General features: G+C 39.2%; 1 protein-coding gene across 1 annotated transcript; it reads right to left on the bottom strand.

The window, feature by feature from the left end:
* Positions 1 to 1893: 1893 nt before the first annotated feature.
* LOC146522008 (sperm-associated antigen 4 protein-like) lies at positions 1894 to 5124 on the bottom strand. The gene is made up of 9 exons (XM_085149871.1): positions 5002 to 5124; positions 4238 to 4328; positions 3913 to 4115; positions 3750 to 3808; positions 3506 to 3641; positions 3292 to 3416; positions 3005 to 3178; positions 2816 to 2905; positions 1894 to 2627 (listed from the first exon to the last, which is right to left on the bottom strand). The coding sequence occupies exons 1-9, from the start codon at positions 5087 to 5089 to the stop codon at positions 2517 to 2519; spliced, it is 1077 nt and encodes a 358-aa protein (XP_085005997.1). The 5' UTR covers positions 5090 to 5124; the 3' UTR covers positions 1894 to 2516.
* Between the last annotated feature and the right edge of the window lie 16626 nt (positions 5125 to 21750).

Genomic DNA, 21750 nt, shown 5'->3' with positions numbered 1-21750 from the left:
TGGAGATCTAGCACCACAGCTCCTAAATGCACAGCCTCTTGATTTCACACTACCTGCAGATGTGAGTGGATGAGCTCAAGGAAGCAACTCCACACAGAGGTGGAGACCAGAACAAAGCTGCCTCAGACCGTCCGATCTGGCCCAGTCCCTGACTTTCACTCATTTAGAATTTATACATATCATGACTCAAAAGTCATGACAACTTACAGGAGGTGACACCATTAGTGAAGAAAAAGGAAAAGAAGCTTTGTTTTGAAATTAACAGAACTAAATAAAATGAGTGTAGAAGCTTGTTTCTGTTATCAATAAGTCCAAATTTGGGGTTATTAAATAAAAATTTCCAGTAAAATCTGCTAATTGATGAAGTTAAAAAACAAGATGCAATATGCTTAATGGTCTATCTCAGGGGTCAGCAAGCTTTAACACCCAAAGAGTCCTTTGGACGCGATTTCCGCGCAAAAGAAAACACTGGGAGCCACAAATACTTTTTGACATCTAAAATGAAGATAACAGTCTATATATTGTTTTTTTTACCTTTATGCTTTGTGTGAACAACTAAGGTGTGTTGCTTATGAAATCCATGAACTGCTATAGAGAAAATTACATTTTCTCTATATTTCTCTATCATGACATAATTAAAATTGTAATTTTATTTAAATAAAATAAAAATTTTATTTAAATAATTTTTTTATTTTATTTATGTAATTAACACATTTTGAACTCTTAAAGAAATATAACAAAAGGAAAGACACCCAGCTGAACTAAAATGATCCATGTAGCAAACAAAAACTGTTGTGAGTCGCCACCCTTATATCACCTTTGGGCTTTTGGAGCCTTGACCTGACTTTTAAGAAAATAATTGGAAAAACAGCACTATGCTGCTAAAAATTGAAAAACAGATATTTGTAAAATTGTACCTAAATATGTATTTTACCTGGTTAATGTGTGTGGCGGGGCATGGTCTGCAGCGCCGCTGCAGGGGAGGCGGACGCACCTGAGTGGCACCCGCAATCACGCCTCATCGCCTTAACGTCTGTGCTATCTGTGCTGTTGTGTTGTTGTTGGTGTATGTCGGGCTGTGAGCTGAAAAGCTACAGCCGGCTGTACAGCAACTTTGTGTGAAAAGTAGTCAATAAAGAGATGCTGAAAAGCATTTTCATGGAAACATCGTCGAGTCTGCCGTGGTATATTTACAATGGGACTTCTGCTCCTCAACCTCTGCGCACAGCGTCTGCAACTCGGGGCTGTACGAAGTCCCTTTCATCTTTACACAGGACTGTAAGCTGTCATCTGTGAGGCGCGAGCGGTGTTTGTTTTTAACATGGTTCACGGTGGAGAACAGCTGCTGACATAATGTGGATCCGAAGATCCATAATTGGCCTACCTGGGGTCGAAATACTCGATAAATGCACGGCGTTTCGGCGGGTACACCGGCTTGTGCGAGTGTGACGCTTATTTTGAGCGATCAAAAAATAATAGAATATAATTTTATGTTTGTATTTCAATATCACAATAATCTTCCAATTTAGAATTATAAGTTAAAAAAGAACTAACATAAATAAAATACACTTCAGCTAATTACTTAAAAAAAATCATTTTCCCAAGCCACACGGAGCCGCACTAAAAGGACTAAAGAGCCGCAGGTTGCCGACCCCTGGTCTATCTGGTGTCCCAACTACAAACACATGGTTAAACCTGAAGTTACCTCACTAAACCTCAAAGCCTGCATCACAGTGAAGGCTTCTCATATCACAGCACATGCAACATGGACTTTACTTTCTTTACTTTTGGGAGTTTAAATGTTCATTTTCAAAATGTAAATCCTCTGGCCATAGTGTTATCACGCTTGTTTAATATACTCTGACAATTAAGAATACCAAAAGACATGAAAAATATTTTCTTAAAATTTTATTCTTGTTGTTTTAAAAAATATCTCTAAATTTCCAGTGGAGACAATTTAGAGAATTTTTATGTTTTACAAGAAATTTAATTCAGTCCAAATGAGTTCCAATTGAGGGCCAATTCACAATAACACAGTGCTTAACAAAGTTAGTCGAACATCACCTAATGTAAGAATTACAGGTTTAAGAAATTTGGGGTGTTCTTATATCTATGACAGGTGATGTAATAAATTTGTTAAGCACTGTATATGTAGAGTAAAAACCCTACAATATAAGAGAAGAAAAACCCCAACAATCAGATGATCCCCTTTGAGCAAGCACTTGGCAACAGTGGAGAGGAAAAACTCCCTTTTAACAGGAAGAAACCTCTGGCAGAGCCAGGCTCAGGGAGGGGCAAGCCCTCTGCCACGGCTGGTTGGGGGTGAGGTGAATCAGACTGCAAACATCTTAATCAGACATGTCTTACCTGGTGGGATGGACGTTCGCTGGAGAAAAAAACATGGGTTAAATTGACAATTTTTTTCAAATACAATTATTTAAATATGTGTTGCAGTCTGATTCACTTTCACATTTTTCCTCTCTTTTCTTTTATAGATGGAGTTCATGGGAAGCTAGTTATGCCAGCTTTCCATGAACTCGGAACTTGTACAAACAAGAATACTCACGATTGCCCCAGTTGTTCAACACCTGCAGCGTAATGGAGCGGATGACGTCTACTTTGTCGTCCTGAGAGACAAAACAAAAACAAGATGGGTTAGTTGCATAATAGTTTTCTTGACTCTTGAAAGGATGGTAAATTTAGGAATACTGTGATTATTATGAGGGTGGATATACAGATAGCAAGGGGAGCTAACCTCTAAATACTCTGGATAGAAAAGTCTATGTGCATGTGTCTAATGGCACAGTGTACTCACGGGAATCCTGAATGTTTGGAGTGGATCTCCATTTTGATCATAGACGAATGTTCCCAGGTGGACACCACTGTCGTCTAATGCTCTCTTTCCCTGAAAAGACAGAAATAAATACAGATAAAGTTGTTCTCTATATACACATATGTAAAATGCAACAGTTGAACAGTGGTGCAGTGGAAATCTGTGACTTACAAACACTGAAAACATCCTGGGAGCACTGGAGACCTTTCCAGATGGTGACACCATCTTAGAAATGTGACCCAGTGTCACATGACTGATGGCGATGCTGTGTGGCAGCTTAATTGTTAAATGTCCCTGGGAGCCCGCAAAACTCCAACACACTCCTGGGACCATGGGTGCTCGACCCTACAGAGAAAAAGAAACAAAAACAGAGTTCAGTTTGGACCACTAGTGTTTGACTATTAAATCATGCAGATGTGTGAGATAGTATCTTGTTTTTTTGTGAAAGTAGATTATACCTGAATAACGACTCTTGGGCTTACACAGGGTGGTTTTGCGGGTATCAATGTAAGCCCCCACAGCTTCAATCCAGTCTGTTCTGAAAGGTAGGATGCTGAAGACTGTTCTTTAACAATCTTTGCTCCTGTAGACAAAAACACAGAGTGAGAAAGGAATCGCAAAACAACAACAAAGAAATTCTTACGTGAATTCTGATCCGATTTCATGTCTTACCCAGTTCCTCCAGAGCAAAGTTGGGCATCCTGTCCCCAACTGGAAGAAGGAAGTCAATTCTTTTTCCTAAGTCCATTAACTCCCTTTGCAGCTCTTGTACCTTCCTTTCCACCTGTTTATGTCCATTCATTAAGTACTGCAATTGAGAAGAACCATTCATGTTATAATATATATATAATAATAAACTGTTATTATCTGATTAATCTTCAGGGAATATATTATGAGCCTCATATGTTTTTCATACCTCACTCATGAACGGGGTGGAAAAGTCCATTTTCTGCCCTCCAATACTGAAAATCAATCCTGGTGGATGAAGAGAAACACAGAATAAGACGAGAAGCTTAATCCAGAAGAAAAGCACATAGTACTAGAAAGACTGTAATTGTTTGTGGAAGGAGATCATTTACCAAAACACAAGGCCAGCATGAGGACCAAAAGTCCCAATGCCTTGATGGCTCTAAAATGACCTCTGCTGCTGCCACTGCTGTAGTCAACAAAATCATTGTTATTGTAGTCCACAGTGTCACAGTCCACAGTGTTGTATTCAACTGTGTCTCTGTCAATATTGTCAGGGACTGGACGGGGACGGGGCCATCGCCTTTTGAAAATTCTGCACAGAAAAAACAAAATCATGTAAGAAAAAATGTACATGGAAGAACAAATGGATTATGATTACAAAACATGCATCTATGTCAGTGGATGACAACAAAGAACATGTAGACCAGTACTAACCTGTATAAAGTCTCCTTGTAGGAGATTAACGGCTCTCCTTGGCTGCCGTAATAGCCGTTAGACTGAAGTCTTTGGCTTCTTCTCAACATTGCTGTAAAATGAAAGGGAAACATGGGGTTAAGTGAGTCTCTAACACAAAGCTTATCAGACTTCATAACTATGATTTGAGCATGTTTCCATCAGAAGCAACTCTGTTCTCTTATATATAAACTTCACGGTGCCAGCTTGTTTTGTTTTTAATGAACAGAATAATATTTGAATCACACTCATTTATGAAATCTGCTCTTAATAAAGAACTTTATTTTCCCAGTGTCTTCAAAAACATAGCATCATATTGTTATGATTTATATCATAGCAACAGATCACAACATTTTCTTGCTTTTCTTGCAAAAAATCTTTTTCAAATGTCAGTTTGTTTGTTCACAATGTAGTTTTTACAATTCAGAAAAAGAGGAAATCACCACAGCGGTAAAGACTCAAAGCAACTAAATGAATTTGGCCCAAAATCCTGTCAAAAGGTCTTTAAGAATTAAAAACTCTTTGTTTTTATAGTTAATATACAAAAGGAAATTAATATTTATCAGACAAGCTGCGTCTAACAGGTAAGCAGTAAAATCACCTTTACAGTAGAATGCACTAAAAAGTGCTTTTCTGACATAATCAACTGGATATCATTTTTAAAATGTTCAGATTTGAAACACATATATTAAATGTAAGATGTGAAGATAAAACATGTCGATTTTTAGTCTAAAGATTGCACTTACCTTCACTTAAAACGAAAGTTGAAGAAACTGAATCACTAAATGTGCTTTTCCGTAAATATGGACGTTTAGCGCTTCTCACTGAACTCATCTGAACCAGAAAATTGAGGTGCAGAAGAAAAATTTCAAACCGCAGCTTTTTCAGTTACGTTACAAACAGATACATGCACAAATCGAATATGACGCACGCGCGTTCCATAAGAGCAGCACTTCGTGTGCGCACGCGCAAAGGTGTGAGTAGTTCTGGGTTTTTTTTAAATGAAATTTGCTCTCAATTAAATAACTTTTCCTTCTCAGTCCCTTTATAAACACCGCATCATATTGTCCAAATTCATAAAGCACAACACATGCGCTCACGAGCACATGTGCAAAGGTGTGTTGCAGTGAATGAAGAAAACTTTTCCATGTTCACTGTCACTAATTTGTTTGATTTTGCTGTGAGAAAATTGTGACGTATATGAGAATGAGGGAAGACCACGGTCATTTAAATACGGTATTAAAGTGTAATGAAACTGTTTCTCAGAGGGAAAGTGTGATTTTAGGACACTCGAGCCAAACATTAGCGGGCATCATTCTAGCTTATAATCAACAGCGGATCCAATGCGGATCCGGGTCGGATGACCTGGGAAGCGACCGATCCAAATCGATCCAAAGGTTGCCGGTTCGAGCCCCGGCTCCGACAGTCTCGGTCGTTGTGTCTTTGGGCAAGACATTTCACCTACCACGTACTGGTGATGGCCAGAGGGGCCGATGGTGCGATATGGCAGCCTCGCCTCTGTCAGTCTGCCCCAGGGCAGCTGTGGCTACAACTGTAGCTTGCCTCCACCAGTGTGTGAATGTGAGAGTGAATGAATAGTGGAATTGTAAAGTGCTTTGAGGGTCTTGAATAGCGCTATATAAATGCAATCCATTATTATTATTTAAACCAACTGTTAACTGGTATTTTGTAAATATAACCATAAACGCGAATTCACTGTGTGATTGTGTAACTTTATTAGCAGGGACCCGACTTCACGATTAAAAACCCTGAAAACCATACACTTCACACCCGAGCCTCAAACGGGTCCGGGTGTTGCGGACCGCTCCAATCTAGCCGTACGCCACTAGATTGATTGACAATGGTCTACAGCAATCAGAACGCACAAAACAATTTGCTGTTTAAAAAAAAAAAAATCAGCGAAACAGCGAGTCCGTGAAAGGTGAACCACGTTATAGCGAGGGACCACTGTACAATAATTTCCAGTAGCACTGCTGATATATGAAATGGTGAGTTAGTAATGACAATTTTATATTTGCGAAAAAACTTTATGCAGAAAAAGTAGCAAAGAAACAAAAACATAACACACGGACACTTTTGGCCACGAAAAAGCTGGAGGGATGGTGATTTTTTTTTTTTTAATAAACCCAGATTGTTTAAAAAACCCCAATTAGAATCAAATTTATTTATCAGCAGCATCAATAGTAACAAAAATACAATTTCGTTTTCGCTGTCAAAGTGAGAAGGGTCTGGCTGCAGCCACTGGGGATTCCTGCAATTCTGGCTTGGTGGCAGAATTCAAATGTGATATGTGCATCTAAAACAGAGAGAAAAACAGATAAAGACCACATACACATTTAAGTTCAGGTTTTAGCAGAAATAACACGTTACAGTTAGCATGTAAGAGATTTGGGGAGAAAATTCTTTACAAAAACATAATTTACAAGACACTTTTATTTGTGACATACGTATATATTGACATATAAAAGACAATTTAACAAAGGCTAACTAAAATCTGGGCAATAAAAAAACAGAACAGAATGGAATAGAGAATATTAGTATTTATAAATGTATAAATCTCTTTGTGACAAACTTTACAATGTTGATGCAGGTGGAATGAGAGACATGAATAAAGCGCAATATGCAGTAAATGGAACAATGTGCATTGATGTCAGATAGTGAAAAGCAGTGAAGTGAATTTGTTCAATAACAAGCAAAAATCAAATACGTCTGAAACTGACCATTAAATGCTAACCAGAGGTGTCAAAAGTACACACATTCCTTACTAAAGTTTAGATACCTCGGGGGTCTGACTGTTGTTGTAACGCTAACAAAGTGCCAACGTAATCAGTGTAAGCAAAGTAGATGATTCCTAGAATTATATAATTATTAATGGCAAATTTATACATGGAAGACTCTGTACCAACCTTTACGATCGATTTGCAAGGTTAATGATCCACGCAGGAACAAGACAAAAAAAAAAAAAAAGATCCATGCAGGAACGTATTTCCGTCTACTGTGGAGGTCACGTGTTTCCGGTTAGTGTGGAGGTCACGTGTTTCCGGTTAGTGTGGAGGTCATGTGTTTCCGGTAAATGTGGAGGCCGCAATATGGCGCTCCCCAGTGGCTGCAGCCAGATGCTCTTGGGTCTTTTTTTTTTTTTTTTTTTTTTTTTAACATGAACTTTATTTAGAACAATAACAATGACAATCTCAAAGAGACAAGCGACATATTGAATAATTCAGAACAGAATCACACCTCCTTTTTCTTTTCTCCCAATCAGAAGAATACACATCACTGCCACAGTGCAGTTGGTACACCACAATGAAATCGACAATAACTGAAAGTGAACATACATACATACATACATACATATACATGTATATATATATGTGCATATACACATGCATACGCACACATCTATACACACACATCTACATAGTAATAATAATATAAAAAGATGAATAACCAATACAAAAATAAATAAATAACAATAAAAAGAATGAAAAACAAGGAACAGAAATAAAGGGGACAAGGGGGATCATAAAATCTCTAAAAGTGAGGTTCCATAAACAAGACACATAACTTAAATAAGGGGCTAAGAAAAATCAAACTCTTCTAAAAATCTATGCAATTTGATTGCTTGGGGCTTATTTATGAGCTTAAGAGATTTACGGAACAGGGAGAATTCGTTTTTAAGAGCAGGCCATGAAGGGGGGGATTTAGCATATCGGCATTTATGAATATAATACTTTGTTATAATAATGAGATTGTTAACTAAAAACTCACTACTTTTATCCTTAAGGATTACTCCAATTTGAGTATTTTGAAAAGACCAAAAATCAATATTTCCATACTGGGACCAGATGCTCTTGGGTCAAAGTCGATTTAACTGAAGTTGTGTTTCCGGTTACTGTGGAGGTCACGTGTTTCCGGTTAGTGTGGAGGTCGCAATATAGCGCTCCCCAGTGGCTGCAGCCAGATGCTCTTGGTGCTCTTTCGTCCACTTTCGTCTCTACACTGCGTTACTCTGCCTCGCCTCTCTTTCACTGAACTCAGCTCCCCCTCCCCCATCGCTTCACCTGCAGGGAACGACAAGATGGACACGGCAGCTATCAAAGAGGAGGTCGGTAAAAAGAGGCCAAACGGACTGCAACTTCAGAAAACACTTGCAAAAAGAAAAATGCTGCAAAAAGAAAAACGCTGCAAAAGCACACAAAGCACAACGGAAATAGGAAAAGAGACAACGGAAATGTTTCTGGGGAGACAATAACCGGACGGACCAGTTGCACGCACCAAAACATGTATGTATGGCTGTATCCCAATTCAGGGACTGTTTCCCAATTCAGGGTCTGCAGCCTTAAAGTACTTTTTTTTTTTTTTAATTAACCAATCAAACAATACAGTCACAAACAACATAACACAATATAGTGCAAATGAACTCTCGTGGAGGATAAATAAAAAAGAACAGTCAATACAACAAAACTAACAGCAAGGATATGGGGGGAGGGGGCTAGACAAAAATTCACAGTATTAACGGGGAAGAATTAAAAAAGAGAGCACAGGTTGACACACAATAGAGGTAATGATCAAAACAGAAGCAAATGGGAAATGTCATCATAGATTGTGGCAAATCTGCTTGACTTCAGTTTTTTAAGTGACATGAAATAATGTTTGAAGTCATTGATGAACCATGTAAAGGATGGTTTTCTATTCCTCCATTTACAACAATGTATATGGTATTTACTTAACAGGATGTCAATGTTAATCACAGTAGAGACAGATGGATGTTGTTTAGCCATATAGAAAATAATATCAGAAATATTAAACTGGGGGATATCGTTGATCTTGAGGGATAACCAGCTGTCTAGTTCTAACCAAAAGGCAGCTGATGCAGGACATGAGAAAAACAAATGGTGTAATGTTTCACAGGCTGAATCACAAAATGCACACTGATTAACCTCAAATTTAAACCTCCTCTTTAGAAATTCAGACACAAGATATATATTATTAATTATCTTGAAATGAGTTTCTTTTACTTTTGGGGAGACAGGCCACTTGATGAATTTTGAGAATGCCTTTTCCATGAGTGACTGATCCCCATGAAGGGCCTGCAAATATCTACCTGAGTTAAACCCCTGTAAAAGAATAGATTTGAAATTCACACTGATAAATTTATTGTTACATTTACTATCATTTAGGTTGCAGTTACCAATTTTTAAGTTTGGCAGCGCTGGATTGACCTCAGAATGTAGCATTGTGTTGCGTATCAGCTGCCTTAGGGCCAAAGGGATAGCACAGCAAACTTTTCTGTATTCTTTTAATGGACAATTAAAGTCGTGTCTCTTCGAGAAAGACACATAATCCAATAAAGCACCACTCGAATCCAGCAAGTCAGTTACAAACAAGATACCACTCTCAAACCAGTTCCTGATAAATAATGTCTTTTTGTTAGCAGTTATCACTCTATTGTTCCATAAGGTCGACATGTGAGGAGAAAAGTTGTGTGTAAACATCATTTTCCAAAAATGAAGAATCTGTTTGTGAAAATTAGAGAGTGTAACAGGTATTTTACTAGTTTCAAAGTCACATCTTAATAGAAAATAAATTCCTCCTAGTTCCTTAAATAAAGATCTGGGTATATGAAACCACATGGAATCAGACTGAGATAAACAAGCTCTGAGCCAGTTGATTTTAAAAGTTCCGATCATTGATTCAAAGTCTAAGGCTCTGACACCACCCTTCTCATAGTCTTTAACCAACTGTGATCTCTTAATATAGTGGGTTTTGTTTTTCCACAGGAATTGAAAAATAATTGAGTTGGCTTTCCTAATATTTTGGGGAGAAATATAAAGAGAATGACATGGGTAAATTAATTTAGAAATACCTTCAGCTTTGGAAAGGATGACTCTGCCAAATATAGTGATATCCCTGGTCAACCAACGACTAAGGGATTTCTTCATGTCGACGATACGATTGCAGATGTTGTTGTCTTCTCTTCGGGACATATTTTTAGAAATCACTATACCTAAATATTTAACTTCCAATTCAAGTCTTATAGAAGCTATATTAGAATCAGAACACGTGTGAATAGGTAACAATTCACATTTGTTAATATTCAGACACAGTCCTGATGCCTGGGAGAATAATGAGATAGTGTTAAGCGCTTTAGCTACCATGGATTTATCTCTTGAAAACAGTGCAGTATCGTCAGCAAATTGGCTTATTTTGAATTCCTTGTCAAAAATGTTAATACCATGTAAATCAGGGTCTTTTTGGATGATAAGTGCCAGCAGTTGAGTGGTTAATATGAACAATTTGGGGGAAATAGGGCATCCCTGACGGATACCTCGCTGCACTTCAAACCTAGGTGTCATTCCAGTGTTAAGCGAAACAGAGCTAAAAATGTTACTGTAAAACATTTTGATCACATTACAAAAGTTTACCCCAAAACCCAGGAAATGCAAGGCTTTAAGCAGGAAGGGATGTTCAACCGTGTCTTAAGCCTTATAAAAGTCCAAAAACAACACTAAGCTTTCTGTCTTTATATACTGGCGATAATCAAGCATATCAAAAATCAATCTAATGTGATTGTGTATATGTCTTCCTTTTATAAACGCCAACTGACATTCATCCACTAAATGTGTTAAACAATCATTTAAGCAGTTTGCATAGACATGAGCCAGTAATTTATAATCATTACACAGAAGGATTATGGGTCTCCAATTATCCAGAAGTAGTTTGTCTTTGTTGGGTTTTGGAATTAAAGTGATTAGACCTTGTTTCATTGTAGGTGAAAGATTAGTTGATGAAATACATTCTAAGTATGCACTGTAAAGCATTAATCTAATGTCATGCCAGAAAAAGGAGTAAAATTTCACTGTTAGCCCATCAATTCCTGGTGATTTGCCCCTGGGCATTTGTTCGATTGCCTTCTCCAGCTCTTCAATTGCAAGTTTACTCTCCATACGAACCTTTACATCCACATCCAATGTCCCATTAAGGCCTCTAAGACTTTCCAGAAACACAGTGCCATTCTCCGTTGAATAGGTTGACTTGTAAAGGTTACTGTAAAAATGAAGTATTTCCACGTTTATTTTGTCATGGTCCTCAGTCAAAACCCCCTTGATATTCAGTGATTGAATCTTCTTATTTGCTTGTCTGTGTTTCTCTAAATTAAAAAAATAGGAAGAGTTTTTCTCGCCCTCCTCAATCCATCGGGCTCTTGAACGAACATAGGCACCATTGGCTTTCTCTAAGAACAGTTTGTCTAGTTGAGATTGAAAAGTGTTTAGTTGTATTTGTTCGTCCAGAGATAAATCCTGTTTGCAGCATAGCCTGTTAATTCTCTCAATAATGCTTTGTTGCTCCTGTCTTTTCTGTTTAGCAATGGATTTGCTCATTTGAATTGCTATCTGTTTAACTTGGAATTTAAACCATTCCCATTTGCTCACATGTGACATATCTAATTTGTCAATTTCCACAATTAAATTTCTCACTTCAAGGCAGAAGTTGTCATTATGCAGAAGGTTGTTGTTAAATTTCCAAATAAGGGATTGATGTTTCACCTTGGTTAATGAGATGAGTAAGGAAATCAAACAGTGATTAGTTAGAGGGGAAGCAGCCTTAAAGTACGCAGCCTTAACAGTCCTCAAGGGCCGCGTACTCAAAGACCGCTGAGGCCGGAAGTGTGAGGCTTGTAGGCTTGTGAAATGGGACGGTCTAGCCTCCGTCGCGCTGCCCAGGTTGCCTAGCAACCATGATACTAACAGCTGGAAACGTTTCATACAGCTTTGTTTGACAGAAATGAAGAACATATTTTGCACATTTGTTTCTACATGAGCTTTGTGTGATTTGATAAGTATCTGAGGCTGAGACCACAGGACTGTAAAACATGATTGTTGGGCTTCATTTCTGTACTGAACAGTCATTTAAGATTAGCTAGTAAATAACAATTAGCTAATGTTGTTCATGAGACTAAAGTCATCTCACTTTGGTAATGTAAATATAATATGTCCAATATTATATTAATCATTATTAGTTATTACAGCAGTGAACATGAACTCTGTGCCAAACACTGAGCTTCAGTAAAGATTCAAGTTGCATTTATTTATATTTCCTATCACCTTAAATCTTCACTTAAAGACAAGTATCTGTGACAGTGTATATATAGATGTATTATATATAAGAGACAAATATTGTTCTTTTAATATGTTGGCACTACTAAATTTGGCTCAATGCTTATATATGTGTGGAAGAAGCAAATGTACGAGCTGTGATAACTGTTTCTGATAAAATGGAGAGTAGACTGATATATGAAATATTCCTTTATTGGGTGAGAAAATCAGACCATGTCATAACTGCTTTAAGTCATAACAGAATAGATATCAGAGCCTTAAACAGGCTGACTTCTGCTAAATGGGTCAAACTGGGCAGAAAGTATCCAAACACATAACATCATTATAGAATATAATGTAACACTATAGATCAACTTACCTCAGAATATATAAAGCATATAAACAATTACGGCAATATGATGCAACAAACACAGCAGTGCTACTGATCCAAAATACTCAAAGCTTCATAGAACTGAAACAAACATTTATTTTTAGGTCCATTCTGCTGCTGATACATACTTTAGGTTTCTGAATATTAAACTTGTTGCTGCCTTTCATAGTGTGTAACTTGAAGGCCCTGAGTACTTTCTCCCACACTGAAAACACTGGAATGATAAAATTATTTGAACATTACCTAATAAGACTGATTCAGGAGAGACAATTAGTTATTCTAAACTTTCCTAGCAGTCCTTCACAAACAGGGAACAGTCTGTCTATTCTCTCCATCTGTCAGCTGCTGCTGGCTCTTCCTCCTCCTCTTCCTCACACACTGCTGAGTTTGTCCTGGTGGATCATCAGGGGTGCAAAGCCTCACAGATGATGTGCAGCCTCAGTCTGTCCTCACTCTGGACACTTGCAGTTGTCACACATGGAAATCAAATGTGTGATAAGCTGCAGGATTCAAACACAAGTGTAACTTATAAATACATGTTCATACTTTTATTCCACAATCAGAGAGAAAGAAACAGAGAGAGAGAGTGCAGGACAGACAGACAGGTGACAGTCTCAGGTGTATACACTGCTACAAAACAGCACAAGAGAAGGAGGATTTAGTGTTTGTGTTATTACGAGTGCTAAACAAGAAGAGTTCCCAGATGGTACAGTGGACACGTGTGTGACTCCTGTGATTAAAGCATCTTTCTTTCAGCTTAACGAGTGAACCGTCAGCTCGTTCAAACACACGTTAAGGTCCGTTTGGCTCGACACCACCGAACAGAGGCAGCAATATAACATAGCTAACATTAACAGTGTAGTGAATCCTGCTTGTGCCGTGATATTCAGGACTGCAAACCGAGCAGCATCACTGACTTCCAGCCTGTTGTGTTTGTGGATATATGACTGACTTTAATTATCCACAAAATCATCAGATTCTCTGTAAGATTAAGGTCGACTATCTAACGGCGTATAAAGTAAAGGCTTTAAAACAAAGTAAACCCTGAAAGTACAAACATCGCTAATGTCACATAACTTTGCCGGCATGTGGCCAACAGTAATGTTTTAATGTTCTTCATTATTAAACATTTGCACATAAATAAGTGACATCATATTCAGAACTTACTTTTGAAAGTTTACTCTTTGGCCGCTCCGCTTCCACTTCTTTGAAGTGTCTCCCAGTCCCAGTGCACTTTGTCACTACCCGATCCGTACCGGAAACCCGATCGGTACCCCGCATGCGCAAATCTTACGTCACTTCCTCTCTTTGCCAGCATTGCGACATTCAATATATTTGAATGACACAGTTAGCGCCCAGTTAGCTCCTAGCATTTCTCAACAGCTCTGCCTCCTTTTCGACTACCGGGACATTTAAACAATGGATAATCCGTATCCGCAACAAATTTTTTCTTTTCTCCTCAACAGAGAGCGTTCCCCGATTGAACAACAGCGCCGTAAAATAAGAAGAATGGTGCCTAATGACAGAGTTAATAATACAGACTTTATAATATTTCACATGAAGATTCAGCAGCCAGATGAAGTGTTTACTGGCAATTGACAGTGATAGCGGACATCATCATCACTATTCCAACAATCCTCTCCACACAGACAAGCTTAAACACACTCGATTATCACTAAATCAAATTTAACACAAGTTTGTAATGATGCTAATTCAGTTTACAATAGGGTTCATTCGCTCAGTCAGCAGGTGGCGGTATCCTCGTACACTGGGGAGTACACTGCCATTAAACGAATAGAAGAAGAAAACCCCTGCACATGCGCGGTACGGATCGGGTAGACCCGATTTGTACGGTCCGACTTTGCACATGCGCAGTAAGGATCGGGAGTTCCGATCTGTCATTATCTTCTTATTTTTTTTGTTTTTGTCTACATTATATTAAAGGTTTCATTATCGGAAACATTTTAAGAGATACTTATTATTCTTAACATCTTAACAGATACTCTGACCTGTAACTATCGTAAAACGCTTCGACCGGAAGTAGACACCTTTCGCGCATGCGGGGTACCGATCGGGTTTTCGGTACGGATCGGGTAGTGACACACTTGGGGCCTTTCTCAATATGCGTACTTGTGCGTACTTGCGTTTTCGTGTACTCGTGATACGTCATCAGTCGGAAACCAAGTACTGTTCCAATTTGAAGTACGCATCAAGCCGAGAACGCGAAAAAGTCCCGGATGTGTTCTCGCTCCGCCCATTTTATCGAGCATGCATCGGTGGTGACTTGTGTGGACTTGGTACAGCTAAATATCCCAGAATGCATTTCGTCCAAAACTCAAACGCGGCAATGGTGGACGAGCGGGGCTAAAAACTTTAAATATTACTCTTTCATGGGTCACAAAATGAACTTTTAAGTTCCTTTCAAGCGAGAATGTAACTGTGTAAACTTCAAATATCTGCTCGATTTATCAAGATATCATATATTTCCAAACACGCTCCGACGTTTTCGGAGACGTCTGTGACCCGCCAGCTCCATAGCAGACAGCGAGGTCGAGGATTATTACAGGCGGCGAGAACAGCGGACTCCCGGCACATCGTTTTCAACCACCCCGCGGTCTTTTCGCTACTCAGGTTAAACAAACCCCAAACCCCAGTAGCTGTCTATTGTATTGAGTGTCCACTAAAATAAAAATAAAAGCGTTCTAACATCTCACTTGCTTGTTTTTATTAAGGTATGTACACGTATGTATATGTACGCTATTTTTATTAATAGAGATTTCACTACTGAGGTTAAACATGATATATAAGTCACTTAGATCACTTCTACATGTTAATGTTTGGTTTATTTCAGTGTTTTATTTGTTCCTGAGTAAACCGGTTTGGCTGTGATTAAAGTTAAGCTTCATAACATATTACTCACAGTTAAATTAAGAGGGGACGGCAGTAAAAACTCCGGACCTGTGACATCATCAAGTACGCTGGTGTTCCAATTGTACAAATTCACGAGTCCGTACTCCCGTGCGTTCTCGGCAAGTACGTACTAGCCGAGAACGCGAGTACGCGCTCGCATACTTGAGAATTGAGAAAGGGCCTTGTTAGCATGTTTTGGTTCGTGTAACTGGTCCGTCCGGTTATTGTCTCCCCAGAAACATTTCCGTTGTGCTTTGTGTGCTTTTGCAGCGTTTTTCTTTTTGCAGCATTTTTCTTTTTGCAAGTGTTTTTCTTTTTGCAGCATTTTTCTTTTTGCAAGTGTTTTCTGAAGTTGCAGTCCGTTTGGCCTCTCAGGGCCACCGTAGAAAACATTTGGAGATTACTATTTTAGTGCTGCAGCGTTAGTCTCGTTAAAATGACGTTAACGCCATAACTGTATTAACGCGGAAAATCTCTGTTAATGAATTACCGCGGATCGGCCCGTGCGTGGGGCTGCACGGTGTCAAAGCGCTGCGGTTAGCCGTTACCTCCGTGACGCCGTGCAGCTGGCACTACTAGTATTTTCACCATTTACAATAGCGCCATAAAGTGCAAAATGAAGAGTGTGTGAAACTGTGCTGTATCCCAGACGGCGAAGTCTCCCAGCCTCCTGCCCCGAAACAAACTACCTTACAAAACTCATATACCGTATTTTTCGGACTACCTTACCTTACACTAAAATCCTTTTGTTTTCTCAAAAATCGACAGTGCGCCTTATGTATGAGTTGTGGTTGTGCTTACTGACCGCGAACTGATTTTCTCAGTTCTCATTGCTCAGCAATGTGTCAAAAATGCGTGTTTTGGAGTTTTTATGTGCTTCTGAGTTTTTACGTGTTTTGGAGTTTTTACATTTGTACACTGAAGAGAGCCATGATATTATGTTCTTTACAAGTGTATGTAAACTTTACATAGATTCCTCTACCAATGTGACTAACCAGAATCACTACTTCATGATAGTGCTTATCCAATGAATGAGGAATTTAACTCACTTATGTTGCAGAAGAAGGAACTCACAGGGGATAAAGGCAGGGGAAAGCAAATCACGAAGCTAATTAAATGAATTGCCTCATTATTAAGACTGAGAAATAATGATATTGCACAGAAATGTGTGGAAATGTAAATGTCTGAATAAAATGCTTAAAATTCCTGCTTTAAGCATGTTTAGGTGTATGTTTTATTTCATCAGGGGCAGATATGATGCATCACAGATTATCTTACAGTATTAGATTATGTTTCACTTAATTCTTGCATCATGATTGCTACTGTCCAAAATGTATTTTGATAGCAGTGCACTGTAAGTTTTCCGCTGTGTGGCATTCTGTGTATGTTCACATCTTTGTTTTTGTTTTTACCGACAGCCCAGATGTGCAGAGCAGATTCTCGAGGCTTTGGATTCTGGCAATCGAAACAGGACGCAGCACCCAATTGATATGAACGCCACCTCTTCTCGTTCCCACCGTTCAATCTAAATACCCAGAAATCATAAACAGCATGAAAGCAACAGGTGTTATTGCGTTATATCAGAACGCAGTTTCAGAATGGCCTTAATGAAGTTAACCACTAACCGGCCTGAGACGCCATACGTCCGGCCCCCACCCATACACATCTGGGTGTTAAAATTTGGCGACCAGCTCAGGGTGATCAGCTGGGATATCCAAGATGGAGTGGTTAAACCACTGCTAACCAAAAGAATAAGATGGCAGCCATCACTGATGGAGAGACAGTGATGAAAATTACTCTGTTTTACTTTAGACGAGAATTCTTCAAAGAAGGCATGTCTTACATGATGAGGGGGCATGAGCTGAGGAGCCAAGCTCCCCATTATCTGACCAATATTACAGCAAGGACCCAGTTTTTTAAGGCACCTGCCCTTACAGTAACAGAGGCCCTCATGAAAAAAGCAGAGGAGCTTCTTCATCCACCTGTCCCTGCAACACCACTGAAAATGAGTGTAACGTTTGGAGGGCTTATGACAGTGGAAGGGGAGGTTGTGGAGGTAAATATTTTTGGTTCCATCAAAATTTATATTTCTTTAGGTTTTCAAAGAAACCATTACTTTTTTATGTCTTTAAAAGTAAAAATAATCATTTTTGTTGTTGTTGTCAAACAAACACTAAATTGTGAGAACAAGATCAACCGCTGTTATTTTGTAAATGGTTGTAGATTTATCATTAACAACAATAATAAAATAATAGATGTAGTAAGTCAAGAAAGAAACGCCTAGATCTACACACACAGGTTTATGCAATCACTATAACTGACATTAGATTTTAATTGAATTTTCAGTGTTCAGCAGTGAGGAAAGTTGTTGCAGGCAAACAACAAGTGCCTATAAGAAAGCTGCAGCTGAAGCAGGTAATGATGCAACTAAAGTGTAATATTGAAAATGGTGAAATTTAGCATATTTGAGATTGGTGTTAGATGAGCAGATTGTATTAGCTTGCAGGCTTTTGGTAGTTAGTGACTGTTTGTATTAATGAATAAATCTTTCATTCTGTCATGTTTGTGATATCAGGATGGGCACGACACCATGACAGTCTCCTTGTGCAGGGAGGCATCAATTCATGATTTTCATGTAGGAGATCACATAAAGGTCTCCCACGTCAAACTGAACCGCTCAGCTTATGGTCTACAGCTGCAGACAACCTGATATACAAAGACTGAGGTATGACGAAGCCATATGTTTGTACCAACATGAAATAGCAATGTCATTTACCAAAATGTTTAGAGTTATAGGTGTTCCAAAAGATTGACTCTGTTCATCTGGACGTAGCGTTTTCAGTGGGAAAAAACTTTCGTCACTCATCCAAGTGACTTCTTCAGTCTCAGCTGACTGCAGGTCTCAGTGGTCTTTGATCAGTGGTTGATGATCAATGGTCATGACAATTTGCATATTATTGATCAAGGAACTGACCTCCCAGCCCATTGTTCCTTCAGTGGTGCTAGTTTCAGTCATTGTGCAAATGTATTGTTTATAAAATTGGGGAAACCTGCAGTCAGCTGAGACTGAAGAAGTCACTTGAATGAGTGACGAAATGCTTCTAATAATGCAGAGTTCATCATATAGAAATAAAAAAAAGTGGTGCGCTATTTTAACACCTTGCCTGCCTGCAGCACTAAAGGACTCCGTGAGAGATGTCTGTCTCGCTCTAGCAGCACCTGTCCCTGTCCTCCTCTTCAGGTCGCCTCAACATATGCTCGTCATATTATGTGATATGATTACCGAATTTCAGTGCACCTCCCGAAAATCTCCCGGTAGCCACCATTCTCCCGAATTTTTTCCGATTTTTCACCCGGACAACAAAATTGAAAAACCATATCGCAGAATTTATAGCGCGGCCCAGCTAATTCCAGTTTCCAACAATGGCTACTACTACTGCAGCTACTTAGTTTTAATATTACTCTTATTTCTCTTGCTAGGTTGCAAAAAAAACTTTTAACATATTTTCAGGTGAGAATGTAGCTGTGTAAACTTCAAATATCTGAGCCGATCAACACATCGTTTTCAAACCCCCGCGGTCTTTCGCTACTCGGGTTAAACATGATATATAAGTCATAAGCCGTATTTCGCACATGACTATGAAAGGCGGAAGAGGAAGTAGTTCCTTTGAATGTAGACAATCCGAATGTTATAGTTTCTTTCCACTGTGTTCCTGTTAATGATAAACTACAAATTTACTCTAAATTACTAAAATATCGATATTTTAATGTGAGAATCGATTCTAGAACATAAATGATTGGTATCGGAGGAATCGATATTTCAGGATCAATCCACACATCATTAGTTGGGAGCCAAAAGATCCGGCTCCCTTTAGATCTTTCGGCTCCCATCACTAGCAGCATGGCCCTTTCTCAATTCTAAGTACGCGAGTACATACTCGAGTTCTCGGTGAGACCGGACTTGCCGAGAACGCACGGTAGTATGCAGTAGCGGTTTTTGATACGGGTGACACGGGCGGTTGCCCGGGGCGGCATCGTGGTGGGGGCGGCACCACGGGCATCCGCAAAAAAAAAAAAAAAAAAAAATTGCTTGTATTCATGCTGCCCTGACATCAGCCAGCGCATATTGGGAATGGCACAGGCACTGATCAGTTTTCTGTCGCTCATTTGCTGGGAGTAAGGGCGCCCTCCGTTTGTGAGGTGCGCCTGCTGCTTGCGGCACAGGGAGGAGAGGGCGGCGGCGGGGGATTCTCTGACCGGCTGGAGCAGCGTCTAATAACCAACTCGCAAAATAAAACAAAATAAAAACAAAACAACAAACAGATATTATGATACAGACTTATAATTTGCACCGATGTTTTTCGAAATTCTATACGAAAAGTGAGCACGAGCCCTCGGTGCGCCTGCTCGCTGCTGAAGTCAAAGTAAACTTTATTGTCATCTCTGCTACATACAGTCCAGTATATAGATAGACCAGACGACGAGGTTCCAGTTACAGCAGTGCAAGTAAACAAACAATATATATAAGAAGAGTAAGAAAATAAATATGCACTTTAGGACTCGGGGTAAAGGGATCAATAACAATTTAAAATTTATGATTTACAGTTTGATGATTTAAAGTCTCACACAACCCGTCGAAAGGGGAGGGGCCTGCTGCTTCCAAACAGAGCACATTTCATTCATAATGTTGTAAATCCAAGTCCATTATGTATTCATGATTTGAATCCTGGGTTGTGTGAAATCCCAGAAATACACCTTTGACAAAGTGAATCTGTGAACTAAGGTGTAGGTGTGTTAGGTTATATTGTGGTGATGGTCGAGTTGGGGGATGGGTGTTCATACTGGAGTGCAAAATTAAAACCAATGGAAGATGGACAAGAAAAGCTCAAAGCCATCAGGTGCTCAGTTTAGAAAAAAGAGAAAAGAAGAGGAGGAGAAACGAGCAACAGATGCACGTAAGCAGATGTGTGATTGGATAATGGCAGCTCATCCTGAACCAATCAGTATCAGAATCAGAATAATTTATTAATAATGAATAATAATAATAATAGATTGGATTTATATAGCGCTTTTCAAGGCACCCAAAGTGCTTTACAATGCCACTATTCATTCACTCTCGCATTCACACACTGGTGGAGGCAGCTACGGTTGTGGCCACAGCTGCCCTGGGGCAGACTGACAGAAGCAAGGCTGCCATATCGCGCCATCGGCCCCTAAGGAAATAATGTGGGTTACAGTTGCTACAAGAAGAAATGGTAAAAATAGCAACAGTAACAGACTAAACTCCAAACAATACATTATGTTACAGATTTTACAATTACTGAGTCATTGTCAGTTGTTGATTTGTCCTGTTCTCATTGTATGACGAATTATCATGGCTGTTTGGTAGCCGTTTGCATACAATGTATACTCTCTCTCTCTTCATATGTGTGTGTGTTTCTCTGGCGAAATTCAGTATGGTTCCGACAACAGTTTTATGTTAATGTATAATCCTTAATATGTTTTATGTGTGTATGTGTGTGTGTGGGGGGGGGGGGGGGGGGGGGGGCGGCGCCAGAGAGTGTTCGCCCGGGGTGCCAAAAAGGCTAGGACCGCCACTGGTAGTACGGACTTGCCGAGAACGCGAGCAAGGCCTTGCGATTTGTACAATTGGAACACCAGCGTACTTGATGATGTCACATGTCTGGAGTTTTTACTGCTGTCCCCTTTTAATTTAACTGTGAGTAATATGTTATGAAGCTTAACTTTAATCACAGCCAAACCGATTTACTCAGGAACAAATAAAACACTGAAATAAACCAAACTTAACATTTAGAAGTTATCTAAGTGACTTATATATCATGTTTAACCTCAGTAGCGAAATATCTATTAATAAAAATAGTGTACATGTATGCCTTAATAAAAACAAGCAAGTGAGATGTTAGAACGCTTTTATTTTAATTTTAGTGGACACTCAATACAATAGACTGCTGCTGGGGTTTGGGGTTTGTTTAACCTGAGTAGCGAAAAGCAGTAATTTCTTCTGCTTTGGATAATTTCACGCTCTTCTATACACATTCCACATCAGTGCGATACAC

This window comes from Neolamprologus multifasciatus, chromosome 3 (assembly GCF_963576455.1).
Source record: "Neolamprologus multifasciatus chromosome 3, fNeoMul1.2, whole genome shotgun sequence".
Classification (NCBI taxonomy): Eukaryota; Metazoa; Chordata; class Actinopteri; order Cichliformes; family Cichlidae; genus Neolamprologus; species Neolamprologus multifasciatus.
The sequence above is the reverse complement of the archived record's forward strand: the minus strand, read 5'-3'. Positions and strand labels throughout refer to the sequence as shown.

Excerpts from the sequence above, each read along its gene's own strand:
- LOC146522008 (XM_085149871.1), bottom strand. The coding sequence starts at position 5,089 with ATGAGTTCAGTGAGAAGCGCTAAACGTCCATATTTACGGAAAAGCACA. Across the intron at positions 3,179-3,291 it reads GCCCAAGAGTCGTTATTCAG|GGTCGAGCACCCATGGTCCC; the intron begins GTATAATCTACT and ends TTTTCTCTGTAG. Across the intron at positions 2,906-3,004 it reads CCAGGATGTTTTCAGTGTTT|GGAAAGAGAGCATTAGACGA; the intron begins GTAAGTCACAGA and ends CTGTCTTTTCAG.